Raw genomic sequence first — 21,806 nt, forward strand, 5'->3', positions numbered from 1 at the left:
AACTCAATTTCTCGAATGCTTATTTTTTTCGACAGCAATTAATTGAATGGCAGTGAGGAATTGTAAGAAGAGGAGTCATCATCTTATACAAGTTTCTTTTTATTGTTCAATGCATGGCCAGACACATATACTGGTTTTCTTTTGCACTGTGCATGATGGGACAGTCACTATGGAAATGGTGATGTAGATGGGATACATTTTAGGAGTTTATAGGGGTCCAAACACAACCCACAGTCCTCTGGGAGAGTCAGCGGGGCCTCTCTCCTCCGGGCTTCCTCAATGGCTAGCTACAACATGAGGTTAATCAGCTGCTCCCTCTAACATGACACCTTGATAAATATATTCTGGGTTATAGGTTAATTTCATTACTGAAGGATTTGTTCAGTGGATCAACACGACAACAACCCCTTCCCTTCCCTTAAACATTCTTGCGTATCTCATTCAGATGTAGCTTACAAAAAGCAAAATAAAGAACATCATTTGGGTACAAAAATAAAATCCAAATTAAAACCTTTAACAGGGAAAGCCTGTCTTGTTTTTTCTCTCTTTCCTCTTCTCATACAGAGATAGCACAATACATAAGTCACTGGTCACAAAGAACACCGCAAATAAAGAAAAACAAAACCAAATTAAAATAAAAAAAAGCCACATAGGAAAAAAAGCCGATCTCAGAGAAGTAAACATTTGTCGTCCACAAGCTTTCCTAGAGGCCTATGAGCTATGAGACGCTTGGTTTGTTTTGTTGGGCTGGGGCCTCAGGTGTCAGGTGGACAGAGTGTTTTCTCTGTCTTAAAGTTGTCTTCATACACCCTCGGCTTCCCACATCAACGCAGCCATACCATACTCGCACATTCTTTACCCTGTTTTCTCAAATAAAGACTGAAGGGAAAGGGAAGGAGGGAACAAAAAACCCATACCACTGCTCTAAACATCTATATGGATTCATCTGAGCATGAATGTGTTTATGTGTGGTGCGGTTTCTCTCTCGACACGTATGTACTTGTTTGCTAACATATACAGTGTATTCCTGGTTAGGGTGTGAACCAGGGGCACTTAAAAAGTTGTGTAGCGTTCCCCCACCGTTTCCGCACCCCGCACCACTCTTTATGTTTAGGATTGGGAGGTGGGAGATCTGCTCTTCCTTACAGCGCCAGTTCGCCCGCATTTCTCTTTTTTTTTTTTTATTACTCCACTGTTTTAACTTTTCCACCCCTCTAAGCTTAAACTCTTTCCTTCGATTCAACTTTCTTTTGAGTTGGTTTTTGCCTTCGGAGACGCAGATACACACAGAGCAAAAGAGTGGGAGAGAGAGAGGGAGCGAGTGTTGTGATCGATCAGCTGTTCGCAGCGCCGACAGCTGCCCCCATTAAAACTCTCAGCCAATCTCCTTCCACTGCCGGTAAAACTCCACGATGTTCTTCAGCTCCATCCCCGCCGAGCCTGCGGCCTGGATCGCCGCCTGAAAAAAAAAAAACGGCATTCAAATGTATGCAAAAAATGAGCGATAAAACCCATTCTCATTATGCAAATGTTTTTGAAAAGAGAGTTGAAAGAATACAAAGTGTGTGAAATCGAATGGCTACAAACTAAAAAGCAAAAGGTGTGTCCTTTTTGCTTTATAAAACAAGATGAAACTAGGTTAAAAACAAGAGCAGTGTTAGTTAAATTAGACCCACTGTAGCAGAAATAGAGCAGAAACTTAAAAACACCATACAGATTTGATAAGTTGTGTTGAAAAATGTCAACTTCCTGAGTGTCTGAAACGCAACACAATAAGATGAGTGACTGACCTTCATCGCTGCTGACCGGGTGCAAAGCTCTTCCACCTGATGGTCAGTGAGAATGGTCACCATGCCAGCTGTGTCTTCATCTCCGTTGCTCTGGGAGACTGTGAGCTGACGACAACTGTCCACCATCTTGTATAATTGCCTAGAGAAAAGAAGAAAAAAAAGGAGGACCAATCAGAAAAGAAGTCACACTCATCCAGTCTCGAGTATAATACGAATCAAACATAGGTAAATGTAGAAGAGGGGCAAGGTTTACCAGGCTTCGATATCCTGACGTTTCAGTTTATCTCTTTCAAAACTTTTTCCAGACTCCTTCTGGCAGCGTATGTACCTACAGAAGGATGAGGTTTACAGGTTAAACAGATTGTTGAAGTTGAACTTTATCAGGTAAAAGTGAGGTTTTAACATGTACTAGGAAATCCATCAACATCTAATTCTGAAAAGCCCAGCAAGGGTTTCCATTAGTAACCTTACATATATAATATAAACACCCACCTGTTTCCTTTGCGAAATTCAGATTCCAAGAAGCGGATGCCGTCCCTTGCACCGGCATTTTCCTTCTTCAGCCTGTCGAGCCCATCAATCACTGCAACACAGAAGCAGATGAATTGCCAAGGTCGAATGTTTAAACCCGGCACATTCGTTGTTGTTTGTTTATCATCTTTGCACGGCTGGATAGCAGCTTGGTACATTCTGTATATTAAGTCACTAAAGCACAGCTGTCACATCAGCAGTGACTTGATGTTTAAGGCTGAAACTTTTTCTTAATCAAGAACTTGTTTAAAATGTAAAATGTCAGAATAGCTTATTATGGTTGATGATCGAGTGCCCAAGAAAATGAAGAAAAATGACAAAATCCATCTAATAATGATTAATAGATTAAATGACCTGCTATTTTCCATTAATAACCTGCAGAGACCCTGTTGAAAGATATTGAATTAGAGTTACGTGAATGGAAAATAAAGTCCTGTAATAAATTCGGCATTTTTTCCCCTCTCGGCAGTAAAGTCAGAGATCACGAAATGCATCAAAGCAAATCCCTGAATCTCCACTATCTACCTTGTTTGTTATGCTACACACAGGGGCTGAACGAACACACACACACACACACACACACACACACACACACACACACACACACACACACACACACACACACACACACACACACACACACACACACACACACACACACACACACACACACACAGGTGCGGCTGGGGGCACTGACCTGTCCTCGGGATGATGATGATGAAGCAGCCACTGCCGGCCAGCTGCCGGATGAGGTTCAGATGCTGGCAGAGAGCAGCTGTGTCTGGCACCAGGTAGGGAGACATGGAGGACTGAGCCTTAGGCTGCTGGAGGCTGCCCTCTAGCTGCGACACCTCCAACTGCAGGGACAGACAGGAACAAATACAACAGCTGATTATGAGTGATTGATGTAATACAGTGGATTAATGTAGGATGCATGTGTGGGGTTTACTGTATGCTCACAAAAATGTAGTTTGTTTTCTTTATCAGGGTTCCTTTATGGTTTGCTCAACCTCAATCAGATACATCCATTTAAGGTTCAGAATGATTTGGACTTCAGCTGGTTCATGTTCATGTCACCTGAACCATGGCCTTTTAACTAATATTGTTCCTCACAAATTAGATCTTTAACTCAATATAAAGGTTTTTATAGAAACTGTAATTCTTACCATTCATAAAGAAAAGTGAATACAGTTTCTCTCTGACTAGGAACTCTGCTCTTTTGTCAGTACTGACTGTATCAGCACAGAGTGTATCTATGCTGTATAACTGCTCAGATTTCAAAGGGAAACACAGACAGGCTAATCAGTCAGTGGAAAGAGTGACAATATTAAAAACCTGTAGTCGAAGCTGGGCCATATCCCTCATCAAGCGATTTCGACGAGCCTCCTCTTCCGCCTAGACAAATAAAGAGTCAGGAGAGTTGGCGTTAGAAAGGAATATTTGCTTTGATTGGAAGTTAAAAAACATTTTGGTGTCAGTTCATTAATCCAACATGTATTGAGTAGGGCTGAACGATTTTGGAAAATAATCTAATTGCGATTTTTCCTCAATATTGCAATTGCGATTTAATATGCGATTATTTTTTCAAGGTCCTCTTTTCATGTATTTTTCAACAAACACAAGCAATAAATCAATCGTGATTACAATCGTGAACCTCGTGAGGTAGCAACAGCAGCGAGGCACGTTCTGCACAATACCTGACGTTGCGCAGCATCTTCCTTTTTAAAGCCAAAATAATTCCACACAACTCACGTGCCGCCCCTCTTTGGTACCAAACTTCCAGCCGTGCACTCTTCTGACGAGCCTGAGGCCATTGTGCAACAGGTTCAAGCGCAGCGTTGACTTCTTTCCCTGCCTGCTCGGCTTCGCAAGTCACGTGACCAGATCACGTGACCAGTCAAATCGCAGCCTTTGCGGTTGGAAAATCTTGTTTTGTCATATCGCGGTATTATCGCAAATGCAATTAATCGTTCAGCCCTAGTATTGAGTCCAACAGTTGCATAAAAAGAACAGAAACATTTTCCCTGTACGAACCGCACACAGTAATGCGAGTGGACTGAACGCAGACCCCCTCTGTTTGAATGTCACTCACCATTCGGTTCTGGGCCTTTGCCTGCTGCACCAGATTATCCTGCTCAGATTGGCTGATGCTCGTGAAGATGCCCGCCTCTGGGTTGAAGTGCAGCACGTTGCCCTGAAGATTCGTCAGGAAGTGGCCAAAACTGCGAATGCAACACACTCGCACCACACACTGGAGGAAAGAGGGAGGAGAAAATGCTTCAAAGCCTCTGTATTGTTTGATCATGAAATATTGTGCAGGACAAAGTAACTTAAAAAAATGTTTTACTCAAAGTACAACATTTTGGTTTATCGTGTAACCAAGGCCCTATGTGTGTGTGTTAACTCAATACTGTTTCAATGTTGGGGTAAGATTGGCATATCACATATCCAAAGGTTTAAATGGTCTCTAATCACTTTCTGTAATAAATGTAAAAAAGTGGCAATTGTTGTCCTTCTGCCATGCTTAGGTTAGGATTCTGAGTAAAGTTTATCCTGAAATGTCAGTGATTATAAAAATAATGGACAATTATATCGGACTTTCTTTGAGAATGACCTTTTAAATATATTTGCAAACTTGGCTTAGAAGAAAAAGGCAACACAAAAGGCAACATATTAATATCTTTATTTGGCATGTTGGAGCTGAAGCTTTTTTTGTGTTTTCAACCATCACTGAACATCTGTAAAATGAATCAAGTGTGTGTCTGTGTGTGTGTACCTCCTGAAGGGAGCTGAGGGAGGGGTTCCGGTGAGTGAAGTCGAGCCGGCGGTGAGCTGCGTTCAGAGCGGGCAGGTGTCGCAGGGCCAAATCCTCGGGCAGAAGCAGACTCTGGATCAAGCCGGGCTGCTCACACTCATTTAACAGCTCCGTCACCTCGGCACTCAGACCCAGCTCTGCAACACACACACACACACACACACACACACACACAAATAAATACATAAATAAATACATGAGCTGTTGAATTAGAGCACAGTCATCAGTGTGTGATAAACACAGAGACAGCAGTGGGCATTATCACTGTTTATTAAGTTAGAACACACAGTACAGCGGTAAAATAAGAGCTGTGGGATATGGACAAAATCAAAATCACAATGCTCATAAGAAATCATAAATACATCACACCACCAAACTGCATCAAACTTGTATTTTACATTTGCTTTTAATCTTAACTAAACACACATAATGATTTATTGAAATGATTCACCACAAATCCACACACGATAATATTGAAATGATGAAAGTTGTATTGTCTTTATCTGGACTGGACTTTTTACTACTCTCGTGAAATACACTTATTTGAATGACTGGTGTATGTGATGTCTTCACCTAGTATCTAAAAGACACTTTTGGAGCCAGTCGGAATAAAAACTAAGATACTGATGTGCTATCCTGCGCCTGCGGAGCTACACAGGAGTATAAATGTTTATGTCGTAACTCACCAGCCTCGAGCATCTTGCTGCCATCTGGTAGTAGGTTGAGCAGGACAGACAGTCGGTTCCACAGGCTTTGAGAACTCTGCAGAAGGAACCAGGTTGTTAGATTTACTCTGACGAATGTGTTATATGTAAAAACAAAAACAAGACATTCTGCCCCTCACCTGTGCACACATGAGGATAATGTCTGTGTTTGTCCTCAGCCAATCGACAAACACCTTGACCACCTGTATCAACCCCTGATTGGTCAGAATCTCCAGCTTCTCTAAGAGGGTTTTCTCACTCGGTAAGGATTGAGTACTGTGTTGGCTGCCTTCTGTATCCGAGTCCAAGTCTAGAGGTGACGCGGTAATAAACATAAAAGACAAGTTGGAGAAACTGGAAACAAAACGCAGACAAAGACACATCACTTAAAAAATGAGGCAAAACATTACCATTTTCCGTGGTGGTTCCGTTGGCCGTTCCGGGGTTGATATCGCAGGGTAAATCCCCAGGAGGAGGGGGTGTCTCTTGGGAGGGGGGAGCAGAGACCTCGGTGGGGGTGGGAATGCCCGGGGAGGATGAGGCTTGAGGTCGCAGCAGCATGTTGCTGAAGGTCGGCGCCAGGCGGAAGCAGCGCTTTGCCTGGAAGAGCTGCGAGGACATGGCCTGCAGGTTGCTGCTGATGCTGGAGTCACTCGGCGTCAGAGGGCCGTTGGTGGCTGGAGGCGTATCCCCGTCCCTGTCCCCACCTCCTTCTTCCTTGGGTTGCTCTTCATCTTCCTCTTCGTCCTGGTGTTCCCGCGCCTGACCCTCCAAGTGGTCCGAGCTTTCTGTGTCTTCAATGTCTTCCAGGTCTGAGCGAGACTCCTGGCTGTTCATGTCCGAGTCGGTCTCCACATCAAACGCCGTCCCCCCTTCCTCCTCCTCTTCCTCCGAGCCACTCCCCCACACGCCCTCCTCCCCTCTCTTTGTCTCCTTCCTGACGGCTGGAGGATTGACCGGGGTTCCTGTCGTGGTTGCCCCTGTTGAATCAGCGCGCCGTCTCCTCTCGTCCTCCTCATCTTCATCCTCTTCGCTCTCGAAGCCCTCGCTCAGGTCGCTTTCATCCTCTCCTCGAGTGTCCTTGCGAGCGCAGCGGCGTCGGCGCAGCCTGGAGAGGCGGGTGTACTTCTTCTTTTGTCTCTGTTTCTCTTCCTCCACCTTGCGCTGTTCCTCCACGCTGCAAGGCTTTTTGGCACCCACCCTCTCAGAGCCGTCTTCCTCCTTCGCCTCCTCCTCCTCATCTTCTTGCTCCAGGGAGCCGTTCTGCAGAGGCTTCCCCTCTGTCGCTGGAGCTGACACATCCCTCATCTCCAGGTCATCTGTGAAACAAAAGAAAATTGACTGCCAGTTTGTATTCATTCACGTTAATTGTTAAAGATGTGTAAAGCTTGACATTGCTTTTGACTTCACAAATACTTGTAGTTTACCCCAAAGATTACAGTTTCATAAATCCTAAATAATGTTGCAAATGACAACACATCCATGGGGATTTGATGCATTGATCTATGTGTCAGACACTGGTCTTAACTAACTTGAAGCTGAATGTTGTTCCTTTCCCTTTTTTAGATATGGAGATTTCCCCTCTCACCTGGGACGTCAGTGTGAAGTGGTGGCACCTGGCTCTCCCCTTCCTCCAGCTCAGCCTGCAGCCGGATGTTGACGTGGTTCACCAGATGGGAGAACAGCGCCAGAGTGAAAGCTATGGAAGCACTGTACTGCTTCGATCCTGAAGACGCAAAACGACATTTGTCAGAACTTCCATTTTTAAAGATAACTGCCAGAAGAGAGCGTTTCCTATGGCAGTATAACAACCACACTAACCTCCCCTCTTCAGGCTGTGCACCACCATCAGACAGGTGACCACCATCTTGAAGACGAGGCTGTCGGGCAGTATGGGGCAGGAGCTGTCCGCCAGCTGCTGCTCCTCCTCTTCCTCGATGGGGGGTTGGTGAGCACCGGCATGTGGCGGAGGCGGCAGGTAGAACAGCACCAGGTTGAAGTCCTCCAGCACCGACTGGCAGAGCGACGTCAGCTCCGTCTCCATGAGGCTACAGACACAGAGGAGAGGAAGCATCACGATAAAACCAATGCACTGAAAATACACTGCACACAATCTGACAGGGAATCGTCCATGGATAATGATTAGAACACTGTAGCAAGTCAGGTGACCAGGTATCAGCATATGCTCATTTTTGCTGTACATATTTCCTCAGGATACACTATTTCCTCTGGTTTTACCTTTTCTTCAGGAAGTACACTGTTAATCTCTGTCCAATTGTACTAAATCCAAATATCTGACATCACTATAGATAGATTCATTTGATTATAAGTATGAAAATGCTAAACAAACTGTGTTCATGTAGTCTTAACATACCAAGAAAAAGTCTAACGATTAGAAATAATTAAGGCCGGAGCCTTATTCCCAAAGTGGACCGGTTCAGTGGAGAAAGATAAGTGACCTCACAAGCACTCACCTGTTCTTGGGCTGCAGCAGGCTCTGGAGGTACATGAAGCTCACCAGGAGGTGCTTAATGTCTTTAGATCTGCAGAAAATAGTCACAGCAAAAATGTTAATAACACATTTCTCTAACAAATGCTCTAAATCAAATTCATCAATCAAGTTTCCATTTACTGCTCATGCTTTAACGGCACCTGCACCTGTAGTAAAACGATCCAAGCAACAGATTTGAGCCCTCAGCTTAAATACTGGAAGCAGGGGAAGTAACTACTGTTCACACAAACAGCCTTGTTTTCAAGTACATAGCAAAAGAATGTGTTACTTTTATTTGCCCATACATATCAACCTGACAACATTAGTTTATTTATTGAACACTCCAGGCTTTATCTCTTGAAATACTTTTATTACATGCTTCATTGGACTTTCATTCCTACTGATTGGTGTTACTCAATTTTTCTTTTCTTGCTTCAACAATCTCCTTTCCCCTCAGGGATCATCAATTATCTAATCCCATCTGCAGGGAGATGCAGCTCATCCAAACACTGGTAAGAGCGTGTTTGTGATTCAAACGGCGGGCAAGCAAGTTGGTAATCATGTGAATCCCCCAGATGGCAATTGGGACTAAAATGACTCTGCAGTGTCTGATCAGTGAAGTGAAAATATTTAATTTGAGTCTTATTTTAACCAGGCCAGCCAGTGAAAACCATTACTAACACCACTGCTGTCCAGACTGGGCTCGTGTTTTCCTAAATAACAGAAATGTTCCCACTCTGGACGTAATTTTTTTTTATGTGTCGGGTGGGCTTTCAGATTTGTTTTTAAATCCTCACCTTTGTCGAGATGGAGACAGCTTCTTCATTTCCTGCTTCTTCACTTGGTGGTACATCTTGGCAGCCTTGTCAAACAGGCGCTTCAGGTTGCCATAGGCGCCTTCAAAGGGGGATTCTGATTGGATACTGGCACATTGAAACATATGGTAAGACTTTTGTTATGTTGCATTTCAAAGGTTAACATCACACGAGGCGTTGCTCACCAGCGTAGGTAGTAGTAGGTTGCTTCAACGTTGTAGAACTTGCTCCCAGCCAGTGTGCCCAGCTGGTTGAAAGGCATTCCTGGAGACAGATGAGGGAAAGTAAGCCAACAGCTGCATGATGTGTAGACTGACAAACAAATAAGAGACAATACATGCCAAAAAAATGATGCAGTGCCATTAGTTAGGATTACCATTTTGTAATAATATGTAATGTTGAGGACCTTAGGCATTCCTTCAGGAGAAAAGTAGCATGGAGTACAAATAGTTCAAATGAAGGAGACAAATAAATCAGCAATCCCACTAAAGCATACATTTAAACTACAAGCACATACAGTGGGGCAAAAAAGTATTTAGTCAGCCACCAATTGTGCAAGTTCTCCCATTTAAAAAGATGAGAGAGGCCTGTAATTTTTATCATAGGTATACTTCAACTATGAGAGACAGAATGAGAAAAGAAAATCCAGGAAATCACATTGTAGGATTTGTAATGAATTAATTGGTAAATTCCTCGGTAAAATAAGTATTTGGTCACCTACAAACAAGCAAGATTTCTGGCTCTCACAGACCTGTAACTTCTTCTTTAAGAGGCTCCTCTGTCCTCCACTCGTTACCTGTATTAATGGCACCTTTTTGAACTCGTTATCAGTATAAAAGACACCTGTCCACAACCTCAAACAGTCATACTCCAAACTCCACTATGGCCAAGACCAAAGAGCTGTCAAAGGAGACCAGAGACAAAATTGTAGACCTGCACCAGGCTGGGAAAACTGAATCTGCAATAGGTAAGCAGCTTGGTGTGAAGAAATCAACTGTGGGAGCAATTATTAGAAAATGGAAGACATACAAGACCACTGCTAATCTCCCTCCATCTGGGGCTCCACGCAAGATCTCACCCCGTGGGGTCAAAATGATCACAAGAACGGTGAGCAAAAATGCCAGAACCACACGGGGGGACCTAGTGAATGACCTGCAGAGAGCTGGGACCAAAGTAACAGAGGCTACCATCAGTAACACACTACGCCGCCAGGGACTTAAATCCTGCAGTTCCAGACGTGTCCCCCTGCTTAAGCCAGTACATGTCCAGGCCCGTCTGAAGTTTGCTAGAGGGCATTTGGATGATCCAGAAGAGGATTGGGAGAATGTCATATGGTCAGATGAAACCAAAATAGAACTTTTTGGTAAAAACTCAACTCGTCGTGTTTGGAGGAGAAAGAATGCAGAGTTGCATCCAAAGAACACCATACCTACTGTGAAGCATGGGGGTGGAAACATCATGCTTTGGGGCTGTTTTTCTGCAAAGGGACCAGGACGACTGATCCGTGTAAAGGAAAGAATGAATGGGGCCATGTATCGTGAGATTTTGAGTGAAAACCTCCTTCCATCATCAAGGGCACTGAAGATGAAGCGTGGCTGGGTCTTTCAGCATGACAATGATCCCAAACACACCGCCAGGGCAACGAAGGAGTGGCTTAGTAAGAAGCATTTCAAGGTCCTGGAGTGGCCTAGCCAGTCTCCAGATCTCAACCCCATAGAAAATCTTTGGAGGGAGTTGAAAGTCCGTGTTGCCCAGCGACAGCCCCAAAAAATCACTGCTTTAGAGGAGATCTGCATGGAGGAATGGGCCAAAATACCAGCAACAGTGTGTGAAAACCTTGTGAAGACTTACAGAAAACGTTTGACCTCTGTCATTGCCAACAAAGGGTATATAACAAAGTATTGAGATGAACTTTTGTTATTGACCAAATACTTATTTTCCACAATAATTTGAAAATAAATTCATTAAAAATCCTACAATGTGATTTCCTGGATTTTTTTTTCTCATTCTGTCTCTCATAGTTGAGGTATACCTATGATAAAAACTACAGGCCTCTCTCATCTTTTTAAATGGGAGAACTTGCACAATTGGTGGCTGACTAAATACTTTTTTGCCCCACTGTATAAAGCTTGTTGGGTCACATGCTCCTTTGCTTAGTTTTACGAATTGTAAAAATGACTCAGTAATATTACATCATACAGCCCCGGAAAAATCAAGAGACCACTTCAGCATTATCAGTTTGTCTTGTTTTATTATTTATAAGTGTGTCTTTGAGTTAAATGATTTTGTATTCTATAAACCACTGACAATTTTTCTCCGTGTTGAAATTCTACAGACACCGGACTGGCTGCCATGCGTGGAGAGATAAAGATTTAAGAAAAATGTGGAGTGGCCTCTTAATTTTTTCCGGGGCTGTATAGAACCAGCGGGGAAGTTACTGCTCTTGGGCCAAACAAATGTCTGGCACACATCCTGTAAAGTGACGAATTGTCATTTTTGAACAAATCAAACAAACAAGACATGTGTCAGTGAGCTGTGGAGGTGCTGATAAGCGGATGCTGTTACCTTTTGGACGGAGGCAAGTTCGCAATTTCTCTCTGTTTTTAAGTCTTTAGGCTAAGCTAAGCTAACAGCTGCTGATTCAAACTTCATTTTGCAGATGCTGTTTGGATACAACTCTCACAAAGGAAGCCAAGAAAGACAATCTTATTGAGTTTGAACACATAATTCACTGAAATCTAAACGCCACTTTCCCCCACAACGCTATTATGAAGAGAATTCATATTTGTAAGCATCCTTCTCTAATTGCTGTTGTTTTTTATTGAACAATGAGACGCCATACTTATTTTGACTACTAAAAGAAATGTTACTTATGAAAGCATTTCCAAAGCTTTTTCAAAACGCTATTCCTGTCACTCTCAGAGGCCAGAAAATGTACCACGTTTTTTCCTGACCAACAGCAGGAGATTTGTTTAAAAAAAAAAATGGTTACATTGCAGTCACTCACCCACGTGTGGCATGACAGACAGCGCCTGATGGTAAAACCGTTCTGCCAGCTGCTCAGCCTCCACTCCAGCAAGTTCATTCTGATACCGGGCTGCAGAGGACACATTATTAACAGGAATAAAGTTATAACAAATGTTAACAAAAGGATAAAACTCAGGCTAAAATATGCAAATGTACACTGAATCACTTCTATAATCCCATTTCAGCTGCGGCGTATTTTAATACATATATCTCTGTATCACGTGGGGCTAAATTAACCAAACAGCTTCTCTTCAAATCTATAGCTAAGCCAATTTTTCCCACGCTGAATGACACACACATGCTGCCTCACAGCGTTACAAGCTGGGGAAAAAGGAGAAGTAATTGCATACTCTATTATCATGTTGTTACCTAGATCTCCAAGGTAGACCAGACAGCGATGACAGGCCATCTGTGCCCACTCCATCTCCTTGGGGGTGGCTGACACTGGTTTCTTTCGACCTGAGAGGAAAAATTACACAATGTTTTCCCCCCCTTCATTTCAAGCATTTAGCTGATGCACCCACCCAAAATGACTTTGAGTTATGTAAAAAGGACCAGCTCAAATCACTGGAAAGCCACAGTTTAGAGAGTCCATACAATAGGAACAGAGACATTGCTTAAAGTACTGTTTCTCCGTCACCGGGGTGTTAAAGTCCACAAGTGCTTCTGTTTTAGGCGGCAAAGCAGATCACAGATTAGATAAACTTTCACTTCATGCCGGAAGACGGGACATTTACATTTCCCCCTGTTAGCCCCTGTTGTCTGATGGCTTCTGAGGAAAAGGATTAGTATACCACAAACTATGGTGACCCCTGCACCTGCTTCAGTTCATCTTTACCGACAATACTCTGACTTGGCATTTCTCCACCCATGTGTCTGCTTTGCATCTGATAAGACTATATTCAGACAATGGAGACATTAGCATCTGGTCGTAACGCAGTGGTGTGATCACTCCATTCTTTATCCGGAGTGTGAAAGTACATAATACCAGCTGTCAACTTAGAGTGAGTCCTTTCAGAGTTTATTATACATTTGATTTGCAAAGATGGTAACATAATAAGATCTTAGCCAGTGGATTTAGATAGATAAGTAAATCACAAACAAGAAAGAGAAAAGCATGTCAAGCTGTTACAGTAGAAAAAGGACGAGTTAACTGTTGCTCAGTTATATTCTAATAAGTGTTCTAGTAAGTCATTTAAGTGAACCAGCATACAAAATACAAAGCAGCTAAATAGAAATCTGCCATTATTGTTCTGTGAAAAGCCTATAAAGCATTCAGGCTTCTAAAAAAGTATTGCTTTTCATTTTTATTTAGCTGCTTGCATGTTTTATGTCAGTGTCTGTGCATGAATCAGTGTCTCACCTATCAGTGGGTCCGTGACGTGGGTCCAGTCGATGCAGTCCTGCAGCTCCAGCTGGTAGTGTGACTGGATGTAAAGCAGCAGGTGCTGGTAGAAACCCACGCCGGCGATCAGGTGTGTACGGTAGGCGCACTCAAGAGCGCTGCGGCTGTGGATGTGCTACAGGGGAGGAAACGAAAAAGAAAGGACAGCAAGCAAGATATTATAGACCACAACAACAATTTTAATCAGGATCTAAGTTTTAAAACAGTTAACAATGAGCATCAAAAAGGCCCAAAAGCATGGAAAACTAAAATATATTGCAAACCATTGCAAAATAAAAACTGGCATGCTAATGAATGAGCTTCATAAGACTACTCCACTGTATAGCATATTGTTTGACTCAGAAGGAAAACAGATGAATCATATCTTTGCCATTCATTTCTCTTCCTTGTCAAAACAGGATGCCAGTATTACCCACATAATACTCAATGATAGTGAAACACATTTGAATCTACAAACAAACCAACAGTGATCAACACAGCCTCGAGCCACTAACCTAAAGCAGAGAGGAAGAGTCGTCTACATCCAAACACCGGCAGACATTTCTTTCCATTTTCAAACTTGTATTTCTACGCTAACTTACATGAATAAGAGTTCCAACGAATAACCTGCAGTTGACCAAAGCACTGCTTAAACACTAGTACTACACAAAAACCAGTAAACTGACTTTTTTTTAGATCAAATTGGTGGAGTTCCACTTCAAGAAGATACTTTTTTACTTACAAAAGTAGGTACAAATTACTAGAACTGCTTTTGACGTACGTCATTTTAAACATATCAGTTCACAAGCCTCTGAATCACACACTTGGTACGGTACAGGAATGACCTGGCTACTTTTGATAAGGGCAATCATTTGGGATGGTTTTCAGGGTGTTGGTCCAATTTCAAAGCAATGTGCCAAAAGGTATTTTAGAAGTTTGATTTCCATTGAAACCCTCCATGCATATAAGGAACACGCTATTTGTATGCTACGCACCAGTGACCACAGAATGGCAGATGTAATGGTAGAGCTGACCTTTAAGTGGCAGCCAGGAAGTCATGCTGGATAACAACAGAAAACTGTCTGGGTTGACACATGCCAGGAGGGTTTTTTTTACACACTGCTACAGAGCCAGTTACCTTCTTGTTGGTCTTGATAACCTGGATGACCTCATAGTAGACCTTCCTCCAGAGCAGCTCCTCAGCTTTACGCCCGTAGTCGACAGGATGGAGAAACATCAGCTTCACACAGAGCTCCCTCAGCCTGAAAACACAGAAAGCAGCACACACATGCATAAGCCAGGGAGGTAGTGCTGGGCGGTATACCGGTTCGCACCGAATACCGGTTTATATTTTCGTTATGATATGAATTTGTAATAAACCGCCATACCGGTGCATTTGATTACACAACGTTCGGAACGCTGTGCCGATCGACACTGTTTCAGTCAGGACCCTTTTCACTGTTGCGCATCTAATCACGCATGGTGCGACTGCGAGGGGAGGTAAACAGTGACTGGAGTGGTGTAACGTGGAGTGGAGTAACGTAACTGTGAATGGATAGGATAACCATGGAAAGTTTGGAAATCGACGCTGCATAACATGCTGACACAGAAGAACTTGTGCCAAAAAAAGGAGCCGTGTCTGTTGTTTGGAAGTTTTTTGGTTTTAAAAAATCCGACGTCGACCAAACATCCATTTTATGCAAGTGTTGTCGGGCTAAAGTTGTCGCCGGAGGCGGCAACACGAGCAATTTGCTCCACCACCTAAGCCGCAAGCATGTCGTGGAATATCAAGAATGCATGAAGCTAAGGTCAGCACCCTCCACATCAGCAGGTAACACGGGGAAAGCTAAAGAAAAGTCTAGCCAAATGACACTTCGAGACGCGTTTGCTAGAGGGACTGCCTACGATAAAAAGAGCAAACGGTGGGTCGAGATCACAAATTCGATCACTATCCACATAGCCAAAGACATGGTTCCGCTGAGTACTGTCGAAAAGTAAGGCTTCACGAAGATGATCCACACGCTGGATCCTAGGTATGAAATACCGAGCAGAAAATATTTTAGCCAAGTAGCTATCCCCAACTTATACCAAAAGCACAGAGCTAAGCTGGAAACAGACCTAGCGACCGTCAAGCACTTTGCAGCAACGACAGATATGTGGTCCAGTCGGACTATGGATCCATACCTTAGTCTTACAGTACACTTCATAAGTGACGAGTGGGTGTTGGAAAGCCATTGCTTGCAAACCAGTTACTTTCCTGATGACCATACTGGAGAGTTACTTGCAGCAGGCCTACAAGAGGCACTTGATTCCTGGGGGCTTTCAGAACAGAAGCTAGTGGCCATCACAACAGACAATGGAGCCAACATCAAGAAGGCCATCGAGCTGAACCATTGGACAAGACTCCAGTGCTTTGGTCACAGGCTTCACCTAGCCATAGGTAAGCAATAATTATGATATTAATAGTGAACTATAATTGATAGCTTTAAAATTATATTAAAAAGGAGTTTTCTGTTATCCCTTATAATCATCATCATCATTATTATTATTGTTATTAACTTGATTATTTTCAACTTGTTGTATGTGGGTTAAATGTAATAAATTGGTTAGGGGCTAAAGTAAAATCAATGTTTTAATTAACATCAGGATAAGTGAACTAATATAATTATTTGTTGTTTTTACAGAGAGAGGTGTGAAAGACGACCGCATTCAACGAGCAGTAGGTGTCTGCAAAAAAATTGTGTCAGCCTTCTCATACTCGTGGAAGAAAAGGAGGGACCTGGCCATGGTTCAGAATGATCTGGGCCTTCCAAAGCATGTGCTCACAACTGAGACGCCTACCAGGTGGGGATCACGTCAAATGATGATTCAAAGAGTACTTGAACAAGAGAGGGCCATTAGTCAGGTTCTAAAAGATGACAAAAAATCAAGGCACTTGGTCCTTCACTGGCAAGATGTGGATGTCCTAGAGGCTGTCAACAAGGTGTTGAGCCCACTCCAGGACTTTACAGATGCCTTATCAGGAGAGAAATATGTCAGTGTCTCCTACCTCAAGCCAGTGCTCAGTCTCTTCAACACATCCATTCTGGCAGAGGAAGAGAGTGATAATCAGCTGACGAAGGATGTGAAGAGAAACATTCTTGCCTACTTGAATGAAAAGTATGCTGATGAGGACACAGATGACCTGCTTGACATTGCGTCTCTTCTCGATCCACGGTTTAGAACCAAGTATATGGACAAAGAAAAGGTGGAGCAGGTTCTACGCAGAGCAACCAGAGAAATAGTGTCACTAGTACAGGCTCAACAGGACACTCTCTCAGGGGCTGCTGGGGCAGCAGCAGCAGCAGCAGAGGCAGAGCCTGTTCCTGCTCCTGAGGAAAAAAGAAAAAAGACTTTGGCCAGCTTTTTCAAAAGGCAGAGCACCAGCACCACCAGCAGCAGCAGCAGCAGCACTGTGTCAGAAGAGGAAAGCGTTAAAATGGAGCTGACCGTCTACTTACAGACCACAGAGGTTGACAGTGATGCAGACCCGCTGGACTGGTGGAGATGCCATCAGACAAATTTCCCTCGGATTGCCAAGCTTGCTCGGCAGTATTTATGCATCCCTGCCACCAGTGCTCCATCTGAGAGAGTGTTTAGCACTGGTGGCAATATTGTCACTTGCCACAGGGCTGCACTCAAACCAGATGCTGTGGACCGTCTGGTTTTCCTGGCTCAAAATTTGTAAATGCTGAAATGTGTGATTATTGTTTGCATTATACAGGATAATCCTGTGAGCTAAGTTGCACTATATATTTATTTTATATGTTCAATACTGGTTTTGAAGCAATACTTTTGAAGGAAGTTATAACTTATGCAAGTTGCATCATTTTATTTGGCTATTTTGTTTGTTTGACGTCCTCAAAGCAATTCAAGTCAATTCTTTTCTAATTTACTTGAATACAGTACCTGGGAACCAATGCAAGTTGCACACCTTTTTGTATTTATTATGCCAGTTACCTTTGCACGCTGTTCAGTTCACTTTGTTTTACTATTTATTTGAATGTGAATATACCTCAAACATAATACAGAAGTATAATTATTTTAAGTTGCACAATTGTTTTGTATTGATTTTTTATAAAGATGTTTGAAATTTGCACAGTAAAAGTTCTCTATTTTGACTGCAATTGTCTTTGCATTCCAATTCCTTACTTCAATAGAATCATGAGTAGCTCTTCTTTGTAAACAGCATCATTTTCTGGGGCCATGCGAACCTTTACTAGTGTGGAGTTATTCTACAGTATTCATGACAGAACATAAGACCATCCTAAGTCTATCTACTGCAGTAATTCCGTTCTCAACCAGTAGAAAATGCTGTGAACAGCTGATTATGCATGAAAAAAAAAATACCGCCATATACCGTGAAACCGTTAAAATTTTTAAAAATACCGTGATATACATTTTTGGCCATACCGCCCAGCACTACAGGGAGGTGGTTGGGTCACCGGTTTGACAAGTGGACCAATGAGTCAACCTAGTTTCACAACAACAGGTTGGGCAATGCTTGACTTAAAAACCCTTAAGGGATACATGCTTGATTGGTTAACATTTTTTTAATGATTAATCGAGTTAATAGTCTGTAAATAAATCAATAATGAAAATGTAAGCGCAGTGTAAGCATGCCTTTCCCTTTCTGTGACTCATATGGTCCGTGAAAACTGTTTAAGAAGTCCGAGTTGTTCACAAGAATATTGTGAAATCTTACTCCCCTTTGTGTGTGGGCAATGACAAGATTCTGATAATAGTTAGCCAAGTGCACGCAGTATCTCTCATTATGTCCTTCTCGATGAGGTGCTTCTCTGCTTGCTCCTTCAAAGCCGAAGAAGATTATATAATACTCAAGAACAATAAAAAGCCTCACCTTGCACTAGGGAGACAAATGATCTCATATGCAAGTGAAGTACAAATGATGACTCGTGTGTGAACTGAAAATTTGGAAAAAGGAATCTGATCACTTCCACATGCTGGTGGCCGGTATTCAGAGATGCACAAGCCCTAGTATTGTAATATAAATGCGCATGCAACAAACGCTGAATCATACAACTATATTCTTGATAAGTGATGATACGCTTTGTCTACAAAATGCCATAAAAACGGTAATAAAACCAAAATATGACTTCCAATACAGTCCATATTCTACAGATATTCAGTCCAAAATTATATAAAAAACTAAAACCAAATAATCACAATAAGGCACTGGAATTAGCAACGGTTTGGCAGCTTTCCTTGAAAAACGCAATTAGCTGATTAGCTAAGTCGTTGACAATTAATGTTCTGCTTAATTACTTAACCAGCCAGCCGCTTAGGCTCTGAATGCAGCCCTGATAGAAAGTCATTCTTAAGAGTGCATGTTGGTTCCTAATGCAGTCACAGGTCCAAACAAGATACCATCTCCTCTGTCTCGCTGTCTGTGTGGAGTAAACACAGTCAAGAAACTTCCTCACATTTAACTCCAAATTCCACTTTCTCTTTTAAGTTCATTGTATGCTGAGATCACAACTCCTCACACTTAGATTTAAATTAAATCTTGAAGCTTATGTGGTCAGTTAAGATACATTAGACATGTTTCTAATGGGAACTGGATTTGGACAGAATTTGGATTCAAAATATCAGGTCTGATCAGGGTCTATAATCTCACAGATATGCTCTAGGGGGAATATAGTCATGCCCAATTTAACACAGCATCCTAGAAATTAAGTCTTTTTAGCTAAATGAACTGGAGTTGAGCTGTGCAAGTGGTTTAAAATCATAATTATGTTCAGAACAACTGGCCAGATGTTTAAATTTAACTTCTGCCTCCTTTGACACACAATGCTGCTTAGACAGATGTACACACTTGTTGCGAAGGCTGATGTTCTCCGGCTTGAAGACCTCTCTGTAGGATGCTTTGCTCCCGATGATGACATCCAGCTTGTGCACAGACTCCACCACAGCCCTGGGAACCATTGGGCAAATAGAGAATATTAGTTAGTATAATGACAAGACTGAAGCTGGGACAGTGCCGGTAGTAAAGCTAGCAAACATACTTTCTGTTTCATTTCTCTGTACTAAGCACACTAGGGAGGTACTTTTGTAATTAAATGTTTTTAGTTGCTTCCTATTGCCTTTCACAGTTTCATTGTAACACCAGATCTGTTGATGGATCGATGTGTTCACAAAGTACAGTTCTATGTAAATAAGGTATGATTTCATCCATGTCAACTAATGGCAAGCATACGGGTAGCTGTGTTTAATTTCAATGTTAGGTGGGTGTCCTTAACAAGTAATCAGGGTTTTAACATCCCATCTTTGCAATGTTTCATGTTATTGCATATGTATCTTCTTTTGCTTTACTTAATTAGATGGATACATACAGAAGTGAAACAATGACAAATGCAGCTAACACAAGCTACACACAGCATGATGAGTGCCCGGTCAATGTATCTGAAGTTGGGCTTCTTATTGTACAGACATGATGCGGAATGGAAGAATAGATCATGGACCCTTTATTGTGGTAGCAAACATGATGGGCTAGCGCTAAATTAACCAGCACTATAACGTTCAATTAGCAACCCAGTTAGCTAAACGCAAAACGGCCTCTGCATCTTAATATTACCTGTAAAGCCGCTTGATGAGAAGGACTTTCGCCTCGGGCTCGCTGTCCTGCCCCGGTCCACTCATGTTAGCAAGCACCCAGTGGTTTGATCACTAGCTCCAGCAGCTGCTCCCGCTTCCTCCAGTCGTTCAGACACGCAGTTGTCACGGATACTCGGGTTTGTTCCCCCGGCAGTGACAACCAGCTAGCGCTAGCTATCAAGGTTAGCTTTCCTCTCTTTCCCTCCGAGTCTCTTTCGTTTCTTGTGTCCTTTGGCAAGACCCCCTCTACCCATTCGTTATGAAAACCGGGTAGGGGGGGGGTGCCTGGTGATTTGGGGTCTTCCTGGTCAGCTAAAACGCTCTGATATGTCTCTTGTGTTGTTCCCCATTCCAGCCATTGCTACGAAGGCGGCCATTATTCCTCAGGCAGTGACCGCCTGAATATCGCGAGAGTACAGATCGCACTCAGGGGTTGCCAGGTTGTATACTGATGCCCCCATTTCCGAATATCGTGATCAAAATGTTTCCTTTGCCAGAGGATATTAGACATTTTTAGAAAATAAATGGTGCAGGAAATATTGAGAAAAGTAACATTACCACTGTACAAATCTAAAAGTGTTATTGACAATAGAAGCAATGCTCATTGCAAAATTGCCCATTTTGGAGTCATATCACTGTTTTGTAATTTTGCAATACATACTTGCATGCATTACTTTACTGTATGTATATGCAAATATTATTGTGGTTGTGTCACAAACAACATCAATTGCTTTCAACTTCTCATTATATTTGCATTCATATTTCGATTATTTGCACATTTCTGTTATTATTAAAAATAACGATTTCCCTCCATTGCATAGCGACCATAGCGACTGTAAACTCTGTTGTTGTAGTTTCTCTTGGTTGCCAGTAGAGGTCTATAAAGATCATAGTTGTTTTAACATCCCTATGAAGGCTACTGTAAGTAAAAGTTCCAAATAAATGGCATTTCGAGATTTATATTAATGTGTCATTTATTTGTATTTTTTAAAGTTCAGTTAGGGAGATTTTTATTCATTTATTAACTAAGGTTGAAGTTACGTTTGATAAAAAGATGTTATTAGGATAAATTATTCAATGCAAATTTATCACGTTTTATAGGTACATAGTTTGATACAGAAAATCTAAACTCTATTTCACTTTCATCAATATTATTCAGAGTTTAACCATGCAGAAATATTATATGAATGTATTTTATGCTAGAGGCTTGAGCATGTTCAGGTTTAAACTCAAAACTCTTATGAACCATGTAATTTCTCCTCCATTATGCAATTTTTTTCCTGTTCAGTCCGAACTCAGAAGGTGCCAACACACTAAGGAAATGCAAGCGATTAAGTGTAGGTGGACGAGGATAATTACAAACTTGCTATATCCAGTCTAGTCCCCAGTTCTGAGATCCTGCCTGCATGCCATCCTCGCTCTAAGCAACTCAGCTGGAGAGGGTGTGAAGAAATGATCTGCTCTGCTCACCTCAAGAGAGGAATCACAGTCCTGCTATGTAAGCCAAATATATCTGACCCAGATGAGCAAGTACTTTGGTCTGCCATCAGATTGCAATCGAAAGAAATCATTATTTTATTGCAGACATTAAAGCA

The 21,806-nt window shown here is 42.3% G+C and overlaps 1 protein-coding gene across 1 annotated transcript; it reads right to left on the bottom strand.

The window, feature by feature from the left end:
- Nucleotides 1–81: 81 nt before the first annotated feature.
- Nucleotides 82–20,598, bottom strand: smg5 (SMG5 nonsense mediated mRNA decay factor). The gene is made up of 22 exons (XM_063879826.1): nt 20,192–20,598; nt 19,433–19,531; nt 14,696–14,819; nt 13,537–13,693; nt 12,543–12,632; nt 12,154–12,243; nt 9,332–9,410; nt 9,129–9,254; nt 8,315–8,383; nt 7,662–7,888; nt 7,429–7,566; nt 6,251–7,159; nt 5,981–6,150; nt 5,823–5,898; nt 5,098–5,273; nt 4,414–4,572; nt 3,657–3,716; nt 3,019–3,178; nt 2,283–2,373; nt 2,044–2,118; nt 1,791–1,929; nt 82–1,459 (listed from the first exon to the last, which is right to left on the bottom strand). The coding sequence occupies exons 1-22, from the start codon at nt 20,254–20,256 to the stop codon at nt 1,376–1,378; spliced, it is 3,363 nt and encodes a 1,120-aa protein (XP_063735896.1). The 5' UTR covers nt 20,257–20,598; the 3' UTR covers nt 82–1,375.
- Nucleotides 20,599–21,806: the final 1,208 nt, after the last annotated feature.

Source organism: Eleginops maclovinus, chromosome 3 (genome assembly GCF_036324505.1).
Source record: "Eleginops maclovinus isolate JMC-PN-2008 ecotype Puerto Natales chromosome 3, JC_Emac_rtc_rv5, whole genome shotgun sequence".
NCBI classification, from domain to species: Eukaryota; Metazoa; Chordata; class Actinopteri; order Perciformes; family Eleginopidae; genus Eleginops; species Eleginops maclovinus.

Excerpts from the sequence above, each read along its gene's own strand:
- smg5 (XM_063879826.1), bottom strand. The coding sequence starts at position 20,256 with ATGAGTGGACCGGGGCAGGACAGCGAGCCCGAGGCGAAAGTCCTTCTC. Across the intron at positions 7,889-8,314 it reads CTGCTGCAGCCCAAGAACAG|CCTCATGGAGACGGAGCTGA; the intron begins GTGAGTGCTTGT and ends CTGTGTCTGTAG. Across the intron at positions 5,899-5,980 it reads TTATCCTCATGTGTGCACAG|AGTTCTCAAAGCCTGTGGAA; the intron begins GTGAGGGGCAGA and ends TTCCTTCTGCAG.